A 23,627-nucleotide genomic window follows, 5' to 3' on the forward strand; every position below is an offset into this window, starting at 1 on the left:
AGACAGAGAGCAGGGTACTGTGCGTCTGGCTCTGCTGCTATCTCGGACACACTAATTAGCGCTGTCGCTCTCACTGTACTTCTCTCTCTCAGGGTCAGGATATGGCCACTGTCTCCTTTACCCCCCAGCGCCACTAAACGAGTGGGGAGGTCAAACAAAGAAAGACACTCAGGGTCGACAACAGCAGGAGTGTCACACGAACATCCTGGATAGCTGTGTGGACGGTGTCTTCCCCAAATCTCAGGTCGACGCTAAACAATTGTAAGGTTATTGTTCTCAGCATAGCTAATTAAACGTGAAATACTGTAAGACCACGGTTTTGGAATGTAATTGATATAGCTCTGCTAGGTGAATAGTTACAGGGGTTCACAGGTCACATTCTGCATATATGGATAATTGTGTTGGGAAACCCCTGAATTGGTACCAATTAATATTCTAGAATATAGTTGAGCATCAGCTGGCAATTCCTAATATAGATTAGCATCAGCTGGCGGTTCCTACAGCAGTTACTGTAATTGGAACCAAGCCAGGCGTTTCCCAAAATAAGAATCTAAGTATGAAGCATTACACATTGTTTAGCTATCAATCCCCTCAGTTTCTAACAGACATAGTGGAAGAATAACATCTCCTAACCTCATTACACAAGGGCTGCATTTACACAGGCAGCCCAATTCCGATCTTGTTTATACTTATTAGTCTTTTGGTCGGCTCGGAAAAAGATCTGATGTGATTGGTCCAAAAGCAATTTGTGGAGAAAAAAAATATCTGAATTGGACTGCCTGTGTAAGCACCATTTTTTCAATATCAGATTTCATGAACCATTTTGATTGTAACCCTGTCATGATGCAATCATGTGTGTGTGTGTGTTGTGTGCTTGTGTGTACTACTGTGACACGTCTATTTACTTCTATTTACTATTTACTCTCTCTCTCTTGTCGTGGTTACTCCCTTGATACAGCTGCACAACCCTATGGATTAATTGTGGCCTTTTCTCTGTTTGTCCAACCTTACTGTTTCTCCTCTGGCACGAGACCCTTAGAAAACAGCTGGGTCTTAGCACACAGGATCCGGCCCCGGCTCGCTGATGAGTGAAGGCAGCAACATTCGAGGTGTGGTCGGGACAAACTGGCCAATGTGGATGATGCCCTTGGTCAACACACTAGGGTCAAAATGGGGTGCAGCGAAGCTATAGACTCGAATAAGAGGCTATAAGTTGGTCTGGATGGCATCATCCTTAGTTATCACACCCATCAATGTCAACGAGTGTCCCGACCCAGGTTCTGTGGAACAAATCCAGTAAGGTCTACTGATTCCCTTCACATTCACTGCTTAAGGCCAGTGAATGATTGCATCATTGTTGAGCTGATTAAGACTAGCACACCTGTACTGGTAAATTCCTTTACAACTTGACTGGGTGGGCATCAACCAAATGTCTGTGATTTCTTTATTAGTCCATTGTGTTTCCAGTCATGTGGAATTTGTAGAGACTGTAGCCCCTGGCAATGTGTTTAGTAACACTACCCTATATCTTAATAGTATGAGTGCCTGAGGCCGACACTAAGGCCTGTAAAATGTGGATGTCCTGAAGACATAAATAAAGATGTTTATGACTCAGAGACTGTCTGTGAGTGGAACGCAGCAGGTGTTATGGAGAAGGCACTGAATGGAGCTGTACTGTGAGGTGGGAGGTGACCATCCCATTTCTACTCTAACTCCAGTGTTTTAATGACTCGGTCTCATCGTCTCACTCTATTTCCCAAGGGCTCAGGTAACTGATCACATATTAAGATGGATCACACACACACACAATATCTGGAGATACGTCACTTTTCTCAAAACAATGCCGAATGTCTTTCCTCTGTTAACTAAATTCAATGATGTGTGATGTATTTCGGTGTGAATTAGAAACCAGCGATGGAGCACCTCACACCATTGCTACGAACAATGACGTAGTTTATTTTACTCTGTCATATTCTCCCTTGTATGTACAAGTGCTCTAATGTGTGGATACACTGTAGGTTAGGACATAAGATTTAAAAAGCCTGAAAGCCTGGAAGCCTGAAACAACCTAAAACCAATATCTGATCAAATGATTTGATTCAGCTGATATGTTCGACACGGAGAGGATCATTCTGACAGATCCCATGGAAATTGTAACCAACATACCTTCATCACAATACAATCCAGCATAGCTTGGGAGGCAAACACAGGTGAAGGAATTCAGGCCGTCAATGCAGGTACCTCCATTGCGACAGGGGTTGGATTGACATTCATCAATGTCTGAAAATAATTTAAAAATAACATGGGTAGATTACAATGCATAGGTAAACCAAAAAAATGGTGGGGGAGGCAAATACATATTTCTGGAGAACTCTGAATTCAAATATTATGCAGATCCTACCATTCGTGAAATGTTGGCACATGGCTAATGCACCCAACGCTACACCAGTAAGCCACCAAAATGTGTCCTCTTTCAAATGTATTTCATTAGCATATTGAGAACTGATCATCACACTCTACAACACTTAGTAAAAAACATTCTTGGCATACCTGTTTCACAACGATCCCCACTGTAGCCAGGGGCACAGCTGCAAGATTGGAAACGTCCGCTTCTGTAACAAGAGCCCCCGTTCAGACAAATGTTCTCAGTGCAGGAGTGGATGCCTGTGGGTTAGATCAGAAGTAAAATGAGAAAAACAAACATGCAATTGATATCACATTCTAGAAGAAGACAAATGTGAAATGACAAATGTTAAAAAGTATGATATGATGATATTATTTCCATTACACACAATAGCATTGTATCATTGACCACCATTTTTAAAATGACATACCTGCAATCTCAACAACAGTCATCTGGCCCAAATCCATTCCAGTCTCAGCTGAAGTGATAGTTTCCACTACCTTGATGGGGGGTTCACCCTCGACTAATGTAGGTCCTGATACATTATCATAGTCCACACTTTCCTCCTCCTCAGACACAGATGAAGGAGTGCTTTGGATCATAGAGACCGATTCTGTCTGGCTCTGTGTTTCAGCTGGCGATACAGTTGTGTACTCTGGCATTTCCCACATTGGCATCTTAGTGGCAGGAGTAACAACTTCAGAAGCCGTCTTTCCTTCGGGACTGCTCTCAGAACCCGCTGACTCAATTTCAGCCCTAGGATGCGTGAGAGAGGGTGAATCAGTGATGGCGGTTGCAAGTTCTGCCTGAGTAACAGAGAGGGATGGGGTGGTCTCCTCTGCTGTGTCACTCTCCGGCTTCACAGGGGAAACTATGGTCACCTTTTTCTCCAAGCCGCTTCCTGAGCTGCTTTCAGAGCTGGAGGAGGTCAATGCTGACTGAGTCACAGACGGGTTTGACACTTCCTCCGAGCTGCTCGATGAACTGCTCTCTGAACTTGATGACGCACGCTCAATCTTCTGAGCCTCCGTTGGGACACTGCTGAGCGTGGTCGCTTCTACCTCAGGTGTTGTGGTGGTTTCAATGAGGGAAGGTTTTGACTCAACCTGTAAGGGCTCTGTAATACTCTCATAGTCCACTTCTTCATCAACGTCTGTCGTGGGTGTTCTATACACTTTAGTTTCTAACACTTTCTCGGTTAGAGGAGAGCCAATGGCAGAAATGTCTGTTTCTTTGACCTCGGCCTCTTGTTCGGAGCTGCCCTCTGAACCAGGAGAAGCATCCTCTGTTGTAGGTACCTGGCTTGAAGCTTCAACCTGTTCCTCTTCCTCTGATGTAGATGGTACAGCACCAGTCTTCACTGGAGAGGCAGTGGAGACACAATTTGATTCAGAGCTCTGAGCGGGTGTTGTTAAAGTGTCAACAGACTGGCTTGAATCTTCCTCAGGCAGCATGGGTCTGGTTGTGGGCATTGCCGTTTCCTCAGAAAATATGTCCGGTTGGGAACGATGGGTAAATGCAATCTCAGACAGGCCCTCTTGGAGCAAAGCCTCAGGTGTTGTCAAGTCTGGTTTGGGGGAAAATGTTGCGACAAACTGGATCATCACATTGGCCTCCGTTGTCACCTTAGTGGAATGGACAGAGACAATTGGAGGGGCTGTACTAGCCAGGAGAGGAGCTTCTGGTGCAAAACCATCTGTGGTGAAACTCTCACTTGTCTGGTCCCCTGAGCTCTTGTCATCTGCAGAAGGTAAGACGGAGTTGCTTTCAGTATCATCAATAACTGACGGTTTGTCAGAGCCTGCTGGTCTCTCTGTTTGCTCAGTGACTTCACTCTCTGCTGTTACAGATTCCTGTGAAGATGTTGTAGCTTTCTCAGTGCTATACATAGAAGAAACTGTAGTAGTTGGTGAGTCTTTGGTAAACATATGAGGAGTCTGGTCACCTGAGCTCTCCTCATCTGTATCAGATAGGACTGAGCTCACAGTGTTTTCCATTGAACTGGAAACACCCGGTGGCTGTTCTATGCTTGTTGATTCCGTCTGTTTAGTTTCTTCACTTTCAGCAGTTATTTCAGCAGAGGCGAGGTCACTCATTGAGTCGGGTTTCTCTGTGCTGTACAGAGAAGACACTTTTGTAGTTGCCATCTTTTCACTATCTGCTCTTGTGGTCATTACGTGTGGCATTGCTGTGGTTGTCACTTGTTCAGTGGCAGACTCTTTGGTAGACATAGCTGGGGTTTGATCACCTGAACTACTTTTGTCTGTAGAGGAGAGGACTGGGCTTGTCTCCGTCTCATCAATAACAGGAGTAGATGACGGCTGTTTTGAGCCCGATGGCCTCTCTGTTTCTTCTGTGACTTCAGTCTCTGCTGTTACAGTTGCATGTGAAGATATAGTAGGTTTCCCAGTGCTATACAGCAATGAAGCTAAAGTTGTGACCGACTCTTTGGTAAACATATCAGGAGTCTGGTCACCTGAACTCTCCTCATGTGTATCAGGTAGGACTGAGATCACAGTGCTTTTCATTGAACTGGGAATGTCTGATGGCTGTTCTGTGCTGGTTGATTCTGTCTGTTCTGTTTCTTCACTCTCACCAGTTATTTTAGCAGAGGTGAGGGCACTCGCATATTCAGAGACTGGTGATGTGGATGTCTGCAATGGCTTGGCTGTGCTACTGTGCACATGAGCTTCTGTTTCAAGAGACTCCTGGGTGGTCATTGGAGTTGCCCCTTCTACTGAACCTGTTTCTGTGTCATCAACACCTGGAGTAAAAGACTCCTCAGAGTCTGATGCTTTTGTGGTCTGATCAATAGCAGCACTCGCATCTGGTGATTTTGCTGTTGTCATTACATGTAGGACTGGGCTCGTCTCTGCCTCATCAATAACAGGAGTAATTGCTGGTCCCTCGGTTTGGTATGTGCCTTCAGTCTCTGTTGTTACCGAATCCTGTAATAATGTTGTGAGTTTCTCTGAGCTAAACAGAGAAATAACTGTAGTTGTTGTAGTTGCATACTTTTTGGTAAACATGGCAGGTTTCTGATCACCTGAGATCTCTTCATCGATGGAAGTGAGGACTGAACTTGTGTCAGAGGCAGTGCTGACAGCTGTAGGTTCTCCCTCTGGTTTTGTGGTTGTTTGAAGAGCAGGTTCAGATTCAACCTGTGACAGATCTGGAATATTTTCATGGTCCGCCTCTTCCTCAATGTCTGGCAAAGCAGATGTGACCACAGCGGAAGCAGGTGTACTGTACACTGCAGTGGCAATGTCCGTGACTAGAGAAGTAACAATATACCCGGTCGCTTCCTCCTTTATAGAGATACTGGTGGGAGTGCAAGTCCTGTTGACCTCACTGTCCTGTTCTGAGCTGACCTCTGTATCAGTAGAAACTCTCTCTGTTGTAAGTCCCTGGCTTGAAGATTCAACTTCTGATTTAAATGGTATTGCTGTAGAAGCTGTGGCAACAAAAGGTGATTCTGAGCCCTGTGCAGGTGTGGTTACAGTGTCAATGGAGTCCCTTGAATCTACCTCAAGCAACATGGGACTCGTGGTGGCCTCTGCAGTTTTTTCAGATGAGATGTCAGTGAGAGGATGTTGGGTAAATTCAATCTCAGACCTGGCCTGATGGAAAGATTTCCCAGACATTGTCATGTCCACCTCGGGGACAAAGGTTGTGACAAACTGGACCACCACATCGGGCATTACAGATGGCTCAACAGTGGAATGGACAGACAAACTCAGCTGGGAGTAAGCTTTCTCTGTGTTCTCAGTGCTAAACAGAGACGACACTGTGGTAGATGTAGTCTTTTCACTCTCTGCTATTGATTTTTCAGGTGACATTGTTGTGGCTGTTACCTGCTCCAATTTGACAGTACTGTCAAATGGAGAAACTGTGGTAGTTGCAGACTCTTTGGCAAACATATCAGGGGTCAGCTCACCTGAGCTCTCTTCATCTGCGGGGGCTATATCCGAAATGGAAGCAACTGAATGTTTCTCAGTGCTGTAGAGAGAAGAAGCTGAAGTTATAGCAGTCCTTGCAGTCTCATCTGTCACAGTTTCATTTGACGATGTTATTACTTGTCCTGGTTTCTCAGTGCTAAACAGAGAAGAAACTGTAGTTGTGGCTGTAATTTGTTCACTTACAGTAACAGACTCTTTGGAAAACGTTTCAGGGGTCAGGTCATCAGTGCTCTCTTCATGCATGGAGGTTATTTCTGAAATGGACACAACTGATGGTTTCTCTGCGCTATACAGAGAAGAAGCGGAAGTCGTAGCAGTCCTTGTAGTCTCATCTGTTACAGTTTCATGTGAGTTTGTTGTTACTTGTAATGGTTTCTCAGTGCTAAAGAGAGAAGAAACTGTAGCTGTAGCAGTCTTTTCACTCTCTGCTGTTGCAGTCTCCTGTGACGCTGTAGTAGGTTTCTTAGTGCTATCCAGGGAAGAAACTGTAGTCACAGAGTCTTTGGTAAACATATCAGGGGTCTGGTCACTAGAGCGTTCTTCATCTGTGGAGGTTAAATTGGAAGTGGAAGCAACTGATGATTTATCTGTGCTATACAGAGAGGATGTGGTTTCAGAGAGTTTGGGTGTCCAAGTTGTCATTTCCTCCCCAGAGATGCCCTCCTCTGAGAATGAAGGTGCTGGAGTTGTAACCTCTGTCACTTCACCCTTCTCAGTAGCTGTTGAGCTCGTGTCTGGGGTGGGAGTTGTGGTTTGGGAGGTCTCCTCTACAGAGGCGGAGGTTCCAGAGCCTTCAGAATTGTCATCTCCAGAAAACTCATCAACAGGCAGTGGACGGGTTGATTTCACAGTCTCTCTGTCTTCCTCAGTTGACACTGACGTCTGTTGTGTAGCAGTCAAAGACACCACGGTGGCTTGCTTGGAACTAGATAAAGTTGTTGTGTTCTCCACTTCAGAATCCTCATCAGAAGGGCCTTCTCCTGCAGATTCAATAGTAGTAGGAGAAGGGGTGGTGGATAATTCCATCTCATCTGTCAGGGATTCATCATCCTCACTGCTAACTGTGGTCTGTGTGCTTGCATCTATGGGGTGAGTTGATGCATGGGATGATACAGGGGCAGAAGGAGTAGTCTCTGTATTGGACTGCTCTTCCGTGACACCATCTCTGGAAAACTCATTAACAAATATATATGATGTGGTGAAGGCCGTCTGAGAGCTGGACTCTGTGAAAACAGTTGTGGCTTGAGTGGTTTGAGCTACAGTGGACATGACCTCTGAACTAGATGCCTCAACATACTCTACAGATGATGTGGTGGTTGTTATTACAGTCTCTGAACCTTCAACTTTTGTAGAGCTGCTTGTCGTCTCAGCACTTGCCTCTTCAGATATATTTACGGAGGTGACTGACGGAATATGTGTTGTAGCCAGACTCGGTGGGTCAATTGTGGAAGACAAGTAGTAATCGGGCCCAGACCCTTCAGGTTCCTCTGTCATTGCAATTGAGGAGTGTGGTGTCATGGTAAGGTCTGTTACTCCCCCTGCTTCCTCTGCAAATATGGTGGGGTGGAATTGTGAGGAGGGGTCCACCATTGTCACAGTATCAGCATCAATTATTGTGTCATCTTTAGTGATAATCTCAGGGGTTGTGGTCATGCTGTCCACAACAGTAGAGAACAGTTCGTCCTCATCTATGGCCTCTTCTGTAAATATGATAACTGGGCTTGTTGCTGGTTTTGTACCACGCAGCACCATGGTGGGGGTCTGGTTAGTTTTGGTTTGGCTGCTGGTTGAGGTGATGATCATAACCTGCTGGTCAGTGACACCCTGATAGATAATAGAGGGGATGGCAGTGGATATGGGTGACTGTGAACCAAAAGGCACTGTTGTATGGTCTCTGACAGTGGTGTGGTCCCTTGCTACAGTGTGGTCTCCAGTGGTTAAATGATCACTCATTGTATGGACTCTCATTGTAGTATGGTCTCTTTTGGTTGTAGGGAATTGGTGTGTTGTATGGTCACTCATAGTTGTACGATCACTCCCAGTAACAGTAACAGGGGGCTGTGTAGCCTCAGGAAAGATGGTGGTTTCTGTGTCAGGGCTGATATGACCTTCCTCATCTGGGCCTGGTGTGCTTGACACAATGGATTCTGTTTGACCTGTTGCCTCGCTGAATGTGTCTCTCTCAGTTGACGGTTGTTGTTTGGTTGTGAACGCCATCCGTTTTGATATGTCATCGACACCCGTTGTCTTGGGAGTGGCGTAGTCAGAGTGAGGTGATATGGAAGTCTGAGAAGCTTGCATTATTGTTGACATTGGTGTGGTCATGACTTGTTCTGTCTTGACAGTACTGACAAGAGAGGACAATGTTGCAGTGACAGACTCTTTGGTAAACATATCATGGGTCTGGTCACCTGAGCTTTCTTCATCTGTAGAGGAGACTACTAAGCTTGTCTCTGTGTTAGGGAGAACTCTGAATATGGTAGCTTCTCCCTCAGGTTTTGTGGTAGTTTGAACAGGTGAAGGTAAATAGTCCAACACTTTGTCAATATATGGCAAAGTGGATGGTGTGAAAGTGGCGGTAGTAACAAGTTGTTCTGAGCCTGATGTTTTCTCTGTAACTTCGCTCTCTCCTGTGGTCATTACAAATGGCGGTGCTGTGGTTGTCACTTGTTCTGCTTTGTCAGTGCTGTATATTGAAGTAACAGTTGCAGTGACAGACTCTTGCGTAAACATATCAATGGTAAGGTCACCAAAGTGCTCTTCATCCTTGGAGGTTAAATCTGAAATGGAATCAACTGATGTTTTTTCAGTGCTACACAGAGAAGAAGGTGAAGTTGGAGCAGATCCTGCAGTCTCAGCTGTGGTCAGTATTTGTGTTGGCTTGTCAGTGCTGAACATGGAAGTTCCTGTAGTTGTAGCAGTCTTTTCACTCTCTTCTGTTGAAGTTTCATGTGACGTGGTGGTAGGTTTCTTAGTGCTATCCAGAGAAGAAACTGTAGTTACAGAGTATTTGGTAAACATATCAGGGGTCTGGTCACCAGAGCGTTCTTCATCTGTGGAGGTTAAATCTGAAATGGAAGCAATTGATGGTTTATCTGTGCTGTATAGAGAAGAAACAGAAGTTGTAGCAGTCCTTGCAGTATCATATATTGCAACTTTATGTGACTTTATTGTCAATACTTTTCCTGGTTGCTCAGTGCTGAACAGAGAAGAATCTCTAGTCATGGATGTGACATGTTCTGTTTTGTCTGTGCTGTATACAGAATAGAATTTTGCAGTGACAGACTCTTTGGTAAACATATCCGGAGTCTGGTCATCAGAGCTGGCTTTGTCTGTGAGTGAAATGGAAGCAACTGATGGTTTATCTGTCACATCACTTTCCAGGGCCTGAGCTTTGCTAGAAGTAACCTTTGCAGTTGTGCCAGATGATATAGTTACATCAAGCTCAACATCTGTTTCTTGGATTGTTTCAGTGCTGAAAGAAAATGTGTTAAAATCCTGCTTTGTTGTTGCTGCACTAGACAGGGGAGGAGAAGTTGTGCTTGCAGGTTGCCGAGTAGACACGTCAGAGATGTCTTCACCTGAACTCTCGTCCTCTGTCCCTTCAGCCTCAGCTGTAGAGTCTATTGTCAAGTCCCCACTACCCTGCTCTGTGAAAGAGGCTGTGGAAGCCTCTGTTGTATTATCTGTGCTTGACATGGAAGGAGATTGGATTAATGTGGATTTCTGGGACTGTGTGAACTCTGTTGAAGATTCAACATGAGGTGTTTCAGACGAGCTTTCAGTCTCTCTGATTTCAGTCTCATTGGTTGCAACAGTGAAATGGTCCTGTGGTTCAGTGGTGGTCTGCACTTGTACCTCCTCACCTGACTCTTCTGCTTGGATTTTCTCCTGGACACCATCTGTTGGTGAGATTTCAGAGACCTCCATGTCTACATAAGTGAAGGAAGTGACAAAGGGTTTTGATGTGCTTGCTAGTCCAGTTATTTGGTCCACAGAAAGCTCCAGAGTTTCAATGTCTGCAGCGGGAGTGTACAAGGGTGTTTCATATATTTCTTCTGTGGGTGTGATGACTGTTCCTACAGTTGTGCTTTGGAAGGGGTCACTGCTGATTATTGGGGAGGAAGATTTGGTCATCACAGCTTCTGACCCTAGTGATGTTGCTGTAGCAAATTCCTTGTTAAACATATCAGGTGTCAGGTAGCCAGAGCTCTCTTCATCTGTGAATGTGACCACTGAGGCCGCCACATGTGAGTCAGAGCCAGCTGAATGTCCCTCGGTGCCTGTTAGTTCTTCTGTCTGTTCAACCACCTTGGTTCCATCAGTTACCTCTGTGCTTACTGATTTTGTAACCATTGAGTCTGTTGAAGATGATGTCGTATGCAGTGGGGCTGTTGTAACAGCATATGTGTCATCACCTGAACTCTCATCCTCTTTGCCCTCACTTTCTGAAGTAGAGGGTTCTGTGAAGTCTCCACTTCCCTGCTCAGGCAATGAAGCAGTGGCTGATTGTATTGTTTCAGCTGTGCTAGTGGAGACAGTATATTGGGACGACATAGATGCTTGGCTGATCTGTGTTGACCGTGTTGAGGATGCAACACTTGGAGCATCAGATGTACTCTCTGTCTCGTTGATTTCCGTCTCATCTGTGGCTACAGTGAACTGGTCCTGTGGATTAGTGGAGGTCTCCACTGGTACCTCTTCACCTGAACCCTCTGGCTGAGTTGTCTCTTGGTCATCCTCTGTAGTTGATATACCAGATCTCTCCATGTCTATGGGTGTAGAGGTGCTGTGAGTAACCTGTGTTGAGGCCCCGGTTTGTTCTGTCACCTGTCCAGTTGATGAATGAGGAGTGGTATAACTACTGACAAACTCAATTATCGTAGCTTGCACCTTGCTAAACATATCAGGGGTCTGGTCACCAGAACTGTCTTCTTCTGTTGAGCTCACTGTTGTTCTTGATGTAGTGTACGCACTAACTGACTCTGATGGGAATGCTGTAGTTGCAACAGATTCCTTGGTGAACATCTCAGTTGTGGCACCACTTGAGCTTATATCCTCTTCTGAAGTGAGGATGGCTATTGTCTCTGTTTCATCAATGATGAAAACAGCTGAGGACATTTCTGAGCCTGTTGGTTCTTCTGGCTGTTCTGTTCCAACTGTACTGTACACTGGGAGAAGAGGTGCTGCATCTGACTGTGTAGTAAACATATCAGGAGTCTGAACTCCTGAGATCTCCTCTGGGATGGTACTCTCAACATGAGCAATGGTACTTGTGCTACGTAGAGACGGATCTGTAGTAGCAATAGCAATCCCTTTACATTCTGCTGTTGCAGTTCCCTGTGATGCTGAAGCCATTACATGTCCTGGTTTCTCAGTGCCGAAGAGGGAAGTCGCAGATGTCTTTTCACTCTCTGCTGATGCCCTTCCCTGTGACGCTGTGGTAGGTTTCTCAGTGCTAAACAGAGAGGAAGATGTGATGATTGTATTCTTTGAAGTCTCAGGGGTTACAATTTCATGGAATGCTGTAGTTACTAATTGTACTGGTTTCTCAGTGCTGAATAGAGAGGACTCTGTTGTGGTTGCAGTGTCTTTGGTAAAAATATCAGGGTTCTCATCACCTGAGCTCTCTTTGTCTTTGGAAATGAGGACTGCACTTGTGTCAGGGGCAGTGCTGACGATTGTAGATTCTCCCTCAGGTTTTGTGGTTGTTTGAATGGTAAATGGTATAGTTTCAACGAGTGGAGGCTCTACACTTATGTCATAGTCCACCTCTTCATCAATTTCTGGTGAAGTGGATGATGTGACAGTAATGGAAGCTAAATGTGTTTTTTCTGTGCTGTACAAAGAAGATGTAGGTGCTAAGGAAGATGTATTGGTAAACATTTCAGTTGTCTGGTCACCTGAGCTTTCTTCATCTGTAGAGATGAGGAATGAACTTGATTCTGTGTCATAAGTAATATGGGTAACAAAATTATTTTCTGTTACTTGTCCTGGTTTCTCTGTGCTATGTAGAGATGAAGCTGCAGTAAAAGCCGTCTTTGAAGTCTCAGCTGTTGCAGATTCATGTGACGACGCCGACACTGTGTGGCTTGGTTTCTCTGTACTGAAAAGAGAGGAGACTGTCGTAGTTGCAATTTCTTTGGAATAAGTATCAAGGATTGAGCTTGTCTCTGTATTGCCAATGTTGGAAACACCTGATGTCTTTCCTGTTTGTCGAGTCGGTTCAGATTCTGTTATCTCAGTTACTGCTTCCTGCGAGGTGCCGATCACTGCAGCTGATGTCCCCATTGATTCCCATGTCTGATCTGTCAGGGTAACCACAGGAGTCATTGATGATTCCTGGGTGAAGATTTCAGTTGTGTCCGCTGAGCCCTCTGTGAGGGTGTATATGAAATATGCTGTTTTTTCGACATTTGCAGTGACTGATGGGTGGACAGTTGCATCTGTTGTCTTTGTGGTAACGTCCAAAGAAGTGGCGGCAGTACCTGCTGTGGTCGGGGACCCAAAAGGTGACACTGTCGATGCCCCATTAGCATGTCCACTGGGTCCAACGCTTGTTGATTTAGTAGACACCTCATCCCTCATTGTGACTGTGCTGAACTTAGGAGATGCAGTTGTTGCAGAAGCCACACCGGTGAACATTTCAGTTGTCTGACTGACTGGACTCTCTTCTTCAACTGATGTGAATCTTGTCTCTGCATCATCACTAATAGGAATAGATGTTGACTTCGAAAACTTTGTGACTGTGCTGAACAGAGGAGAGGCTTTTGTTGCAGAAGTCACACCGGTGAACATTTCATGGGTCTGTTTACCTGAGGTCTCTTCATCTGTAGAAGATATTACTGGAGATGTAATAGTAGTGCCTGTCATACCAGGAGTAACTGAGAGTGTATCTTTGCTTGAGGTTTCTACTTTCTGCTCAGTCACACCCCTTATCACAATAGCTTCCTGTGTTGTGTATCTACTGACTGAGTCTGATGGAGAGGGCATGATTGTCTTGATCATCTGTACAGTAGTGTACATTGGATACGCTGTTGTCACCGGAGTCTCTTTGGTGGACATCTCAGATGTCTCTTCATCTATAGACCTGATGGCTGCATCATCAATAACTGGAGTTACTCTTCCTGTTTTCACTATCACTGTTGTCTCTATATCAGGCTGTGTTGTGGTTGTTTCCAGCTCTGTTTCGATTGTGCTTGAAGCCCTTTTTGTGGGGGATATATTAGGAGTCTGGTCACCTGAGCTCCCTGTAGTGGATGAAGAGGAAGTTGTTTCTGTGCCATCAGAAACAGGATAAACTGGACGTTTTTCTGTGACTGTGCTTTCTGCAATTCTTTCTGTGCTGAACTGAGAAGTTGCTGTGGTTGTAGTGACCTTTCCACTCTCTGCTGTTGCAGTTTTTTCTGATATTGTTGAAGGTTTCTCAGTGTTATACAGAGAAGAAGTTGCAGAGATTGTAATATTTGATACTGAAGTCGTTACATGTTCTGGTTTCTCAGCGCTGAACAGAGAATAGACTCTGGTAGTTGTGGTGTCTTTGGTAAACATTCCAGGTGTCTGATCACCTGAGCTCTCTTCTTCTGTGGAGGTGAGGACTGAACTTGTAACAGGGGCGGTGCTGACGGTTGTAGGTTTTCCCTCAGGTTTTGTGGTTGTTTGAACAGCGGAAGGTATAGATTCAAGAAGTGAAATCTCTTCACTAGTGTCATAGTCCACCACTTCAATCATATCTGGCAACATGGAGGATGTGACAGTAATGGAAACTAAACTTGTTGCTTCTGTTCTGTACAAAAAAGACGCAGGTGTCACGGAAGAAGTCTTTGTAAAAATCTCACTTGTTTGGTCACCTGAACTCTCTTCATCTGTAGTGGTTAAAGAGGAAGTTGTTTCTGTGCCATCAGAAACAGAACTAACTGAACGTTTATCTGCGGCTGTACTTTCTGCAGTTTTCTCTGTGCTGTAGAGAGATGTTGCTTTAGTTGTTGTGGTCTTTCCACTCTCTGCTGTTGCAGTTTCTCGTGACATTGTTGTAGGTTTCTCAGTGCTATACAAAGAATATGCTGCAGATATTGTCACCTTTGATGTCTCACCTGTTGCAGTTTCATGTGACAATGTAATCCCGACATGCCCTAGTTTCTCTGTACTGAACAGAGATAATACGTTGGTGGTTGCAGTGTCTTTAGTAAACATATCAAGGATTGAGCTTGACTCCGTGTCATCAATAATTGGAACACCTGATGTCCTTCCCGTTTCTTTGGTTGGGTTAGATTCTGTTATCTCAGTTAATACTTCCTCTGAGGTGTCGAACACTATAGCTGATGTCCCCATCGGTTCCCAAGTCTGATCTATGAGGGTCACCACGGGACTCATGGATGATTCTTGGGATGATTCTGTTGCAGTTTCATATGACGCTGTAGTCCCTACAAGTCCTAGTTTCTCTGTACTGAATAGAGAGGACACTGTGGTAGTTGCAGTGTCTTGGGTAAAAATATCAGGGGCCTGATCACCTGAGCTCTCCCCATCTGTAATGGTAAGTACTGATGCAATTGTCTGAACATCAGCACTCTTCTCACCAGTAGTGGGGGTGACTGAGCTTGTCTCTGTGTAACCAGTAACAGGGGTACCTGAAGGTTTTTCTGTGTTTGTGTGCCTCTCTGTGACTCCTGTGACAGTCTCCACTGTTGCAGTGTCTTGTGACATTGTTGTTTTGTTTGTGCTATATACAGAAATAATTGTGACGGTAGCGGTCTCGGTGTCAGCTGTTGCAGTTTCATGTGATGCTGTAGTCACTGCATGTTTTGGTTTCTCAGTAATAAACAGAGAATGTGCTGTGGTTATTGTAGTCACAGAGTCTGTGGTATCACTTGTCTGGTCACCAGAGCTCTCTTCATCTGTAGAGGAGACTACTGTGCTCATCACTGCATCACCAATGATAGGTGGAACTGATGGTGTTTCTGAGTCTGGTGGTTTCTCAGTCTGACCTGTAACTTCACTTTCTCCTTTTGGGATCGTTACGTCTGGCATGGCAGTGGTTTTCATTTGCTCTGCTTTGACTGTGCTATAAACAGAAGAAACCGCTGTATTGACAGGCTCTTTGGTAAACGTATCAGAAGGCTGGTCAACTGAGCTCTTTTCATCTGTTGCAGAGGGGATTGAGCTGGTCTCTGTATCAGTAGCAGAAGTTTCTGTGGCTTTACTTTCCTCTGTTTCATGTGACGTTGTAGATATTACATCGTTTGGTTTCTCAGTGCTAAACAGATAGGAGACTGTGCTGGTTGGAGTGTGTTTGGTAGACATATCAGGCATCTGGTCTTCCGAGCTTGTCTCTGTTTCATCACTTATGTGGACAGTGGAGGGCTTTTCTGTGACTGATGTCTCTTCATTTGCAACATCTCCGACTGTTATATCTACAGGTTGCTTAGTGGTCGTCATCTCAATCTCCTTTTTGATTGATCTGAACAATGTAGCGCCACTTGTGGCTGTAGACTCGGTGGGGAACATATCAGGAGTCTGATCACCTGAGCTCTCTTCGTCTGTGGAATCAAGGACTGAGCTTTTCTCTGTAACGGGAAAAGATGACGGTTTTTCTGAGCCTGACAGTTTCTCAGTCTGCTCTGTAACTGCACTCTCTGCAGTTTTATGTGACACTGTTGTAGTAATTACTGGTTTATCAGGACCATACAGAGACGACACTGTGTCAGTTGCAGTGTCTTCGGTGAAAACCTCACTTGCCTGGTCACCTGTCACTTCGTCTGTAGAGGATAAGGTGGAGCTTACATCTGTTACCTCAGTATCCATTGCAGAACCACTAGAAAAAGCTGTGCTGATAGTTACAGAAGGTGTGACTGTTGATGATAGATCAAACATTTCACTGGGTTCAATGCTTGATAATACTGTTGATCTATCATCCTCCTTTCTGCCCGTGCTAAACAAAGGAAATGCTGTTGTCACAGGAGACTCCTTAGTGGACATCTGAGTTGTCTTTTCTCCAGAACTCTCTTCATCTTTAGAAGTGACGGTTGTGCTAGTCTCTGTGTCATCAATAACAGGAGTTGCTGATGGTTTCTCTGTAGCCTCGCTGGTTGCTGTTGAGGTTGTGGTCACATCCTCTTCTGTTTTGACTATACTATAAAGAGGAGAGAGATGTGTTTCAGTAGCTATGCTAGTAGACATATCAGGATCACCTGAACTTTCCTCCTCCATAAGATTTAGGGTAAGTGAAGGTTTATCTTTGCTTATGGTGTCTTCTGGTTTAGGTACTGCACTTGTCACAACTGTGCCCTGTGTGGTGTATCGGCTGACTAAGTTTAAGAGAGATGCCATGGTTGTCTTAACCATCTGAATAGTACTATATATTGGAGAGACAGTTGTTGCAGGAGATTCTTTGGTTGGCATTGGAGATGTCACTGGACTCTTAGGACTCTCTTTATCTGTGGAAGTGGAGGCTGAGCTTGTCTCAGTCTCATCAATGATAGTAACAACTGAATCTTTTTCTGTGCTTGTTGTGCCTTTGGTGAATGCTATTACCTCTCTTTCCATTGTTGCTTGTTGTGTAGTGTCTGCTGAACTTGTTCTTGGTGATGTTTTTGTGGATCCTAACAAAATCTGTTCTGTGCTGGATAATGGAGAGCTGGTCGTGGACATTTCAAGAGTTTGGTCTCCTGAGCTCTCCTCCCCTGGTACAGAAATTACACGTGTTGCAGTAGTGTATTTCACTGTGGGAGAAACTGAAGGAAGGCTAACCGTTGTTCCATCTTGCTGGCTTGTCAAAGATTCAGCTGTGGTAGAGATCATTGAAGGTGATTCCGTGCTGCCTGCCTCTTTGGATGGCATAACCTCAGTCTTGATTGTTTCTACTAAATGTGTCTGGCCACTTGTCATTGAGGGAGGCAGAGTGATGCTAGCTGGTTCCTCAGGAGTGTGTGTGGCCTGTGCTGATCCTTTCTCCTGGCCTGAGGTGGTGCCCTCAATGTCATTTATGGTCGCTGGCACTGATGCATCTTCAACATCACCAGAAGAGCGTGTAGAGACAGACAGTAGAGGGGTTTGAATGGAGATGTCAAAATCCGGAAGAGCAGAGGTGCTTTTTGTTACGTCTGCAGTGTCATTGTCATCAGTGGCCACGTGTATTTCTTTTGTGGGTGAAACAGAGGGCTCTTCCCCTTCTGGCTTTACTTCAGCATCCCTGTCATCATCTGGGGGTTGTATCCCTGACCCCTCCACCTCTTTGCCATACACAGAGGTGCTGATTTGTTGGTTTCCCTCAGGAGTCTTGGGTGCATGAGCTGTTTGGCTTTGGGTTTGTTCTGAAGTTTTGCTCACTGCTGTGCCAGATATTGAAACAGTGGACACTGCTGCAGTGGATGTAGTTATGACGTCACTTGGTCCCTCTGTGGTCTCTGAAACAGATGATAGACCCTCAGCTCTTTGCTCCGTTTTGGACGGAGTGGTTCCCACCATTGTTGTGACAGGTGCAGAGGTCGCAGTCACATCTGTTTGCACAGTACGGCCTTGTGTGGTTTCCTCAACCTGCTCTGGGGTTGTGGTAGGAGTTGACTCCACATGAACCACCTCAGGCCCATAGTCGTAAAAAAATTGATCCAGAGTGGACAGCGACAAAGGCAGTGGAGTACGTGAGAATGGGTCCCCCATGGACTCCAAAGGGCTCTCCTCATGATCAGGCTTATCTGGTATAGTTTCAGGTATCTCTATCAGAGAGTAATCAAACACAGTGGGGGTCACCTCCTCCTCACTGCCCCCCAGCGCGGTCACATTCCCCTCAAACTGGTCACCTCTTCCTCTCCCTGCTTCCTCCTCTACCTGTCTTCTCTCTTGTTCCAGGGTCACCTCGTGTTTGCCATTGATGAAGATCAGCGTTGGAGTCATGGTGATGGCAGCAGAGGAGAAGAAGTCAGGTTCTCCACGGCCCGTGAGAGGTTCACCGTCCACCAGGGAGGGGGTGGCCCGGTCAGGAACGACAGGGATGACAGGGAACTGACCCAGGTCAGGCACCTCTGGGAACACAGGGAACTGACTCAGAGTGTCTAAGATCGGCAGAGTCATATCCACTGAAAAGAGAGAGGAAAATGGGGAGAAAAGATGAGAGAGTGAATGAAACTTATGACAATGACACTATGATGAGCAATAGTGTGGCTAGCCTTAGTTAATGCATTCCTACAGAGGTCCATGCAGGCCAGACATTTTGATTGCTATACGCTTGCAGAAAGAGCATATTCCAAGATTTATAATGACGTTTTTTGGTTGTCAAAAAACTCTACATATTACACTGATGGTCTCTGTTTCAATATATCACTTTTTCCACTTATTCCAAACAAAACAAATCAATCCCATGTTTGTCCAACCTCCCGCAGTTGAATTAACTCTCGTCAGCTCGATGCTTCACAATGTCATCTGGCCTACCTCACATTGTTTGGCACTGATGCTTCAATCAGGCTCTTACGGGGAGCATTATTAATCCATACACACTGAGTGTACAAATCATTAGGAACACCTGCTCTTTTAATGACATAGACTGACCAGGTGAATCCAGGTGAAAGCGAGGATCCCTTATTGATGTCACCGGTTAAATCCCCTTTAATTAGTGTAGATGAAAGGGAGGTGACAGGTTAAAGAATGATTTTCAATCCTTGAGACAATTGAGAGATGGATTGTGGACGTGTGCCATTCGGAGGGTGAATGAGCAAGACAAAAGATTTAAGTGCCTTTGAACGGGGTATGGTAGTAGCTGCCCGGTGCACCGATTTGAGTGTGTCAAAAACTACAATGCTGCTGGGTTTTTCATGCTCAACAGTTTCCCGTAATTATCAAGAATGATCCACCACCCAAAGGACATCCAGGCAACTTGACACAACTTTAGGAAGTATTGGAGACAACACAGGCCAGTATCCCTCTGGAGTGCTTCCGAGACCTTGTAGAGTCCATGCCCCTATGAAGTGAGGTTGTTCTGAGGGCAAAAGGGGGTGCAACTTAATTATAGGTAGGTGTTCCTAATGTTTTGAACACTGATTGCATACAGTGCATTCGGAAAGTATTCAGACACTTGTACACATTTTGTTATGTTACAGGCTTATTCTAAAATGGATTAAATAAATACAAAATCCTCACACACAATACCCCATAATGACAAAGCGAAAACAGTCTTTTACGGATTTTTGTGAAAATAAATACTCAGACCCTTTTCTATGAGACTCAAAATTGAGCTCAGGTGCACTCTGTTTCCATTGATCATCCTAGAGATGTTCCTACAACTTGATTGGAGTCAAATTCAATTGATTAGACATGATTTGGAAGGGAACACACCTGTCTATATAAGGTCTCACAGTTGACAGTGCATGTCAGAGCAAAAACCAAGCCACGAGGTTGAAGAAATTGTCCGTAGAGCTCCGAGACAGAATTGTGTCGAGGCACAGATCTGGTGAAGGATACCAAAGAATATCTGCAGCATTGAAGGTCCACAAGGTCCCCAAGTGGCCTCCATCATTCTTAAATGGAAGTAGTTTGGAACCACCAAGACCATTCCTAGAGCTGGCTGCCCGGCCTAACTGAGCAATCGGGGGAGAAGGGCCTTGGTCAGGGAGATCCAGAGTTCTTCTGTGGGGATGGGAGAACCTTCCAGAAGGACAACCATCTCTGCAGCACTCTGCAGTACAGTGGCCAGACACCCCACTTGAAGTTTGCCAAAAGGCATCTAAAGGACTCTTAGACCATAGAAACAAGATTCTCTGGTCTGATGAAACCAAGATTGAACTTTTTGACCTGAATGCCAAGCGTCATGTTTGTAGGAACCTGGTACCATCCCTATGGTGAAGCATGGTTGTGGCAGCATCATGCTGTGGGGGATGTTTTGAGTGGCCCAACCAGAGACTGGATTTGAACCAAATGTAACATCTCTGGAGAGACCTGAAAATAGCTGTGCAGTAACGCTCCCCATCCATCCTGACAGCGCTTGGAGGATCTGCAGGGAAGAATGGGAGAAACTCCCCAAATGCAGGTGTGCCAAGCTTGTAGTGTCATACCCAAGCTGACTCGAGGTTGTCAGGTGATTCAACAAAGTACACTGAGTAAAGTGTCTGAGTACTTATGTAAATGTGATATTTCAGTTTTTTTTATACTTGTGCAAAAATGTTTTTGCTTTGTCTTTATGGGGTATTGTGTAGATTGATGAGGGAAAAAACATTTTACATTTTAGAATAAGGCTATAACGTAGCAAAATGTGGAAAAAATCAAGGGGTCTGAATACTTTCAGAATGTGCTGAATGCTCGGTGTAACACTGACCTTATTAAGCCCCTGCTCTTTGGGCTGAAAGGTCCCTCTCAGACCCCAAGTCAGCTTAGGCCCTGAGCAAAGATAGATATCCTGTTCCTGCCCTGAGCAAATCCACTGGATGTCAGTGTCTCCCTGGAGAGGAACATGCGCAACATCCGAAGATCGGCCCACACAACTGCCTAAAGCCTTTGGAAGAGAAGTGCTCACGCGTCCCCTTGAGGCGCACACTCCTGTTTTTTTTTCTTCTTCTGCAAAATTTTTAACAAACTTTGTGCTTCACTCCCTGTTCTGACAAAACTATAACTATCTATAAAGCAGGTGGCAAATGGCTTAACACAGAGCAGTGTTGTGGTCTCTCTGTTAGAGTGAACAGCTCTGCATTCTTTGGCTTGTGACTTGCAATCCAACCAACGCCAGGGTAGGGGATAATGGTTATTCATTCACTATTCACTCCTCCTCCATCCATCTCTCTCTCCCCCATCTGAAAAGTGGAGTTTCCCACAAGCTGTGGCTCAGCTAGATTAGTGGCTGGGAGAGAGAACACCTGCAGGAGTCTGACACCTGTTTAAGGCCAGTGGAGCCTGGGAACACAAGAGAGCAATAACCCAACCCCTCACACACACACACACACACACACACACACACACCCCCCTATTTAATCACCGCACCTTACCTCACTCGACAGCCCCAACTCACAACCACTCCCCTCCCCTTTCTACTCCCCACCACCACAATTGCCATGGCTCCCCGCTTCCCCCCTGTCCCTTCCATCCTCAGTTGCTCAGTGGCCATTGCCCAAGCTCCTGGTGCCGTATTACGAATCTGTTCAAATAAAAACAGACGCCCACATAAACCCAGGCCAGCGGTGGCTCGGGAGGAAGAGCAGTGCTCCATGCTGAGGACAGGCACAAACGCTCTGTTGTGTGCAAATCATGAACTCAGCAACACAACTCACCAGCCCCACAGGGCCTTGTGTATCTCATTACTGCAATTCAATGGGCAGGTAGTTAATGTGGTTGCTTTGAAGGAATCGTTTTGCACTGGATAGCACATAATAAGGTTGGACCACACACTAAAACTTGACGATCAAATTATAAGTGGAAAATACCAATGTACACCAATGGAATCTGTTTGTTCTTTCTGATCTGGGAGATGTGAATGCTTATTCTAACTTCTCAAGCCCTTTGTTTACTATGACTCCAGTGAGTGTACAAAATGGACAGTATCTTTCAGATAGCCAATTTCCATAAACCAGGGGTTTCTTCTGTGAACGTCCTGGTCGCACCAAACAATATGCCACTAAAACACCCGTCATCTCCCTCTCTAGTCAGGCCACCACAACACCAGCGTGTCACGTTCTGACCATCGTTCGTATGTGTTTTCCTTGTTTTAGTGTTGGTCAGGACGTGAGCTGGGTGGGCATTCTATGTTGTGTGCCTGGTTTGTCTATTTCTATGTTTGGCCTGATATGGTTCTCAATCAGAGGCAGGTGTTAGTCATTGTCTCTGATTGGGAACCATATTTAGGTAGCCTGTTTTGTGTTGGGTTTTGTGGGTGATTGTTCCTGTCTCTGTGTTAGGGCTGTTTAGGTTTTCGCACGTTTATTGTTTTTGTTAGTTTATTCATGTATAGTGTCTTTAATAATTAAACATGAATAACCACCACGCTGCATTTTGGTCCGCCTCTCTTTCACCAGAAGAAAACCGTTACACAGCGGCTCAGCTGTCCTTATAGAGCAACTAACTTCCACAGTCCCATGTCAGAATTAGACATTCATCCATGTTTCTCAAATGTCAAATTTAAAAGTTTGTTGCAAACATCAAATTTCGAAGTGTTTAATGTCACAGTTAGGCATTAACTCCGAATGGTTAAGGTAAGAGTTAAGCTTTGGGATAGACTTAAAACAAAAATCTCAAATCTCAAACAAACTTTCGTTCGATTCAAACATGCAACCTTTGGCACCGGAGGCATATGTTCATCCATGTTTCTCAGACATCAAATGTCGAACCTTTGTCATCAGAGGCAGATGCTTAAGCCCATCCGCCATCCCTGTCCACAATGCCCTAGCAAAACTGAATCCTATTTGAAGGTAACAGTTGCCCCTGGTGGCCGGTTTCCACGTCTTCTCCCGAAGTCGTCAGATGTGGATGGATGTTGAATTACTGTACCACAGGTGGCCTGGCTGCACAGAGAGGGGAGACTTTGCCTTAAATGTTTATCATAGTACAAAACGTGTACGAGTACACACAGCAGTGTTCTAGAATATTGAATATACTTCAAAGCAATTTCTCCAACTGTCAACACGTTCAAATTAATAGAAGACGTGTACCAGAGCGGCTTTGGTTGAGAATTGTGGGGAGGTGCGTCTTCGGGTGTGCGTCAGACTATGGAGTCTCAGCATCTGTGGACTATGCTTTACGCTTTAGTGGGGACATCACCCCTGAGTTGGTTTTCAGGCTGCAGTGTGATGACAGGCATCTGTGCTTAGTCAGGTAGGCTGCCAAGCCTCCTCCTTTGCTGCCAGGCTGGCAGAGAGAGTTACACATATACACACACACACACACAGAGGGTGTGGCCTTGGTCCTTGGTGTGGCTCCTCTGCACACAGCTTTGGCTCTCATCCCCAGGTTGCACCGGCAGGCCTGCACTCAGAGGGAGAGGGAGTCCAGATCACCAGTACCCAGGCTCCATGGCAGCCATCTGCCCATGGCAGTCCCAAACCATGTGTGTCTTGTACCACTGTGCCAGAACACTAGACTTATTTACAATTAGTGTAGCACCACATTAGGTCAGGAACGCTTGAGTGCATAGCTCTGGTTGGATGCTCACAGTTATAACATAGAGTAATTGCTGTGCTGGAAACCATGTATGTGCATGTATTCCTTCTCTCCTCATATTTCTCTACCTCAACTTTCTTCAAGACCAGCCATATCCTCTGACTCAAGGGGCAAAAGTATAAAACATTCCCATATAC

General features: G+C 45.3%; 1 protein-coding gene across 3 annotated transcripts in view; it reads right to left on the reverse strand.

Annotated features, from left to right (window-relative positions):
• The window catches only part of vcana (versican a), a 60,352-nt gene that overhangs the window by 12,361 nt on the left and 24,364 nt on the right, over positions 1 to 23,627 (reverse strand). Inside the window, exons 1-3 of one of the 3 annotated variants that reach the window (XM_042330677.1) lie at positions 2,835 to 9,718; positions 2,551 to 2,664; positions 2,167 to 2,280 (exon numbers count right to left, since the gene is read on the reverse strand). In XM_042330677.1, coding sequence (XP_042186611.1) covers positions 2,167 to 2,280; positions 2,551 to 2,664; positions 2,835 to 9,663 — 7,057 coding nt within the window. In that variant the 5' untranslated portion in view covers positions 9,664 to 9,718. Of the gene's footprint in view, positions 1 to 2,166; positions 2,281 to 2,550; positions 2,665 to 2,834; positions 9,719 to 23,627 lie in introns of those variants that run through there. The other 2 variants (XM_024439544.2, XM_024439546.1) reach the window with 2 other exon arrangements.

The sequence above is a fragment of the Oncorhynchus tshawytscha genome, linkage group LG12 (genome assembly GCF_018296145.1).
Source record: "Oncorhynchus tshawytscha isolate Ot180627B linkage group LG12, Otsh_v2.0, whole genome shotgun sequence".
Classification (NCBI taxonomy): Eukaryota; Metazoa; Chordata; class Actinopteri; order Salmoniformes; family Salmonidae; genus Oncorhynchus; species Oncorhynchus tshawytscha.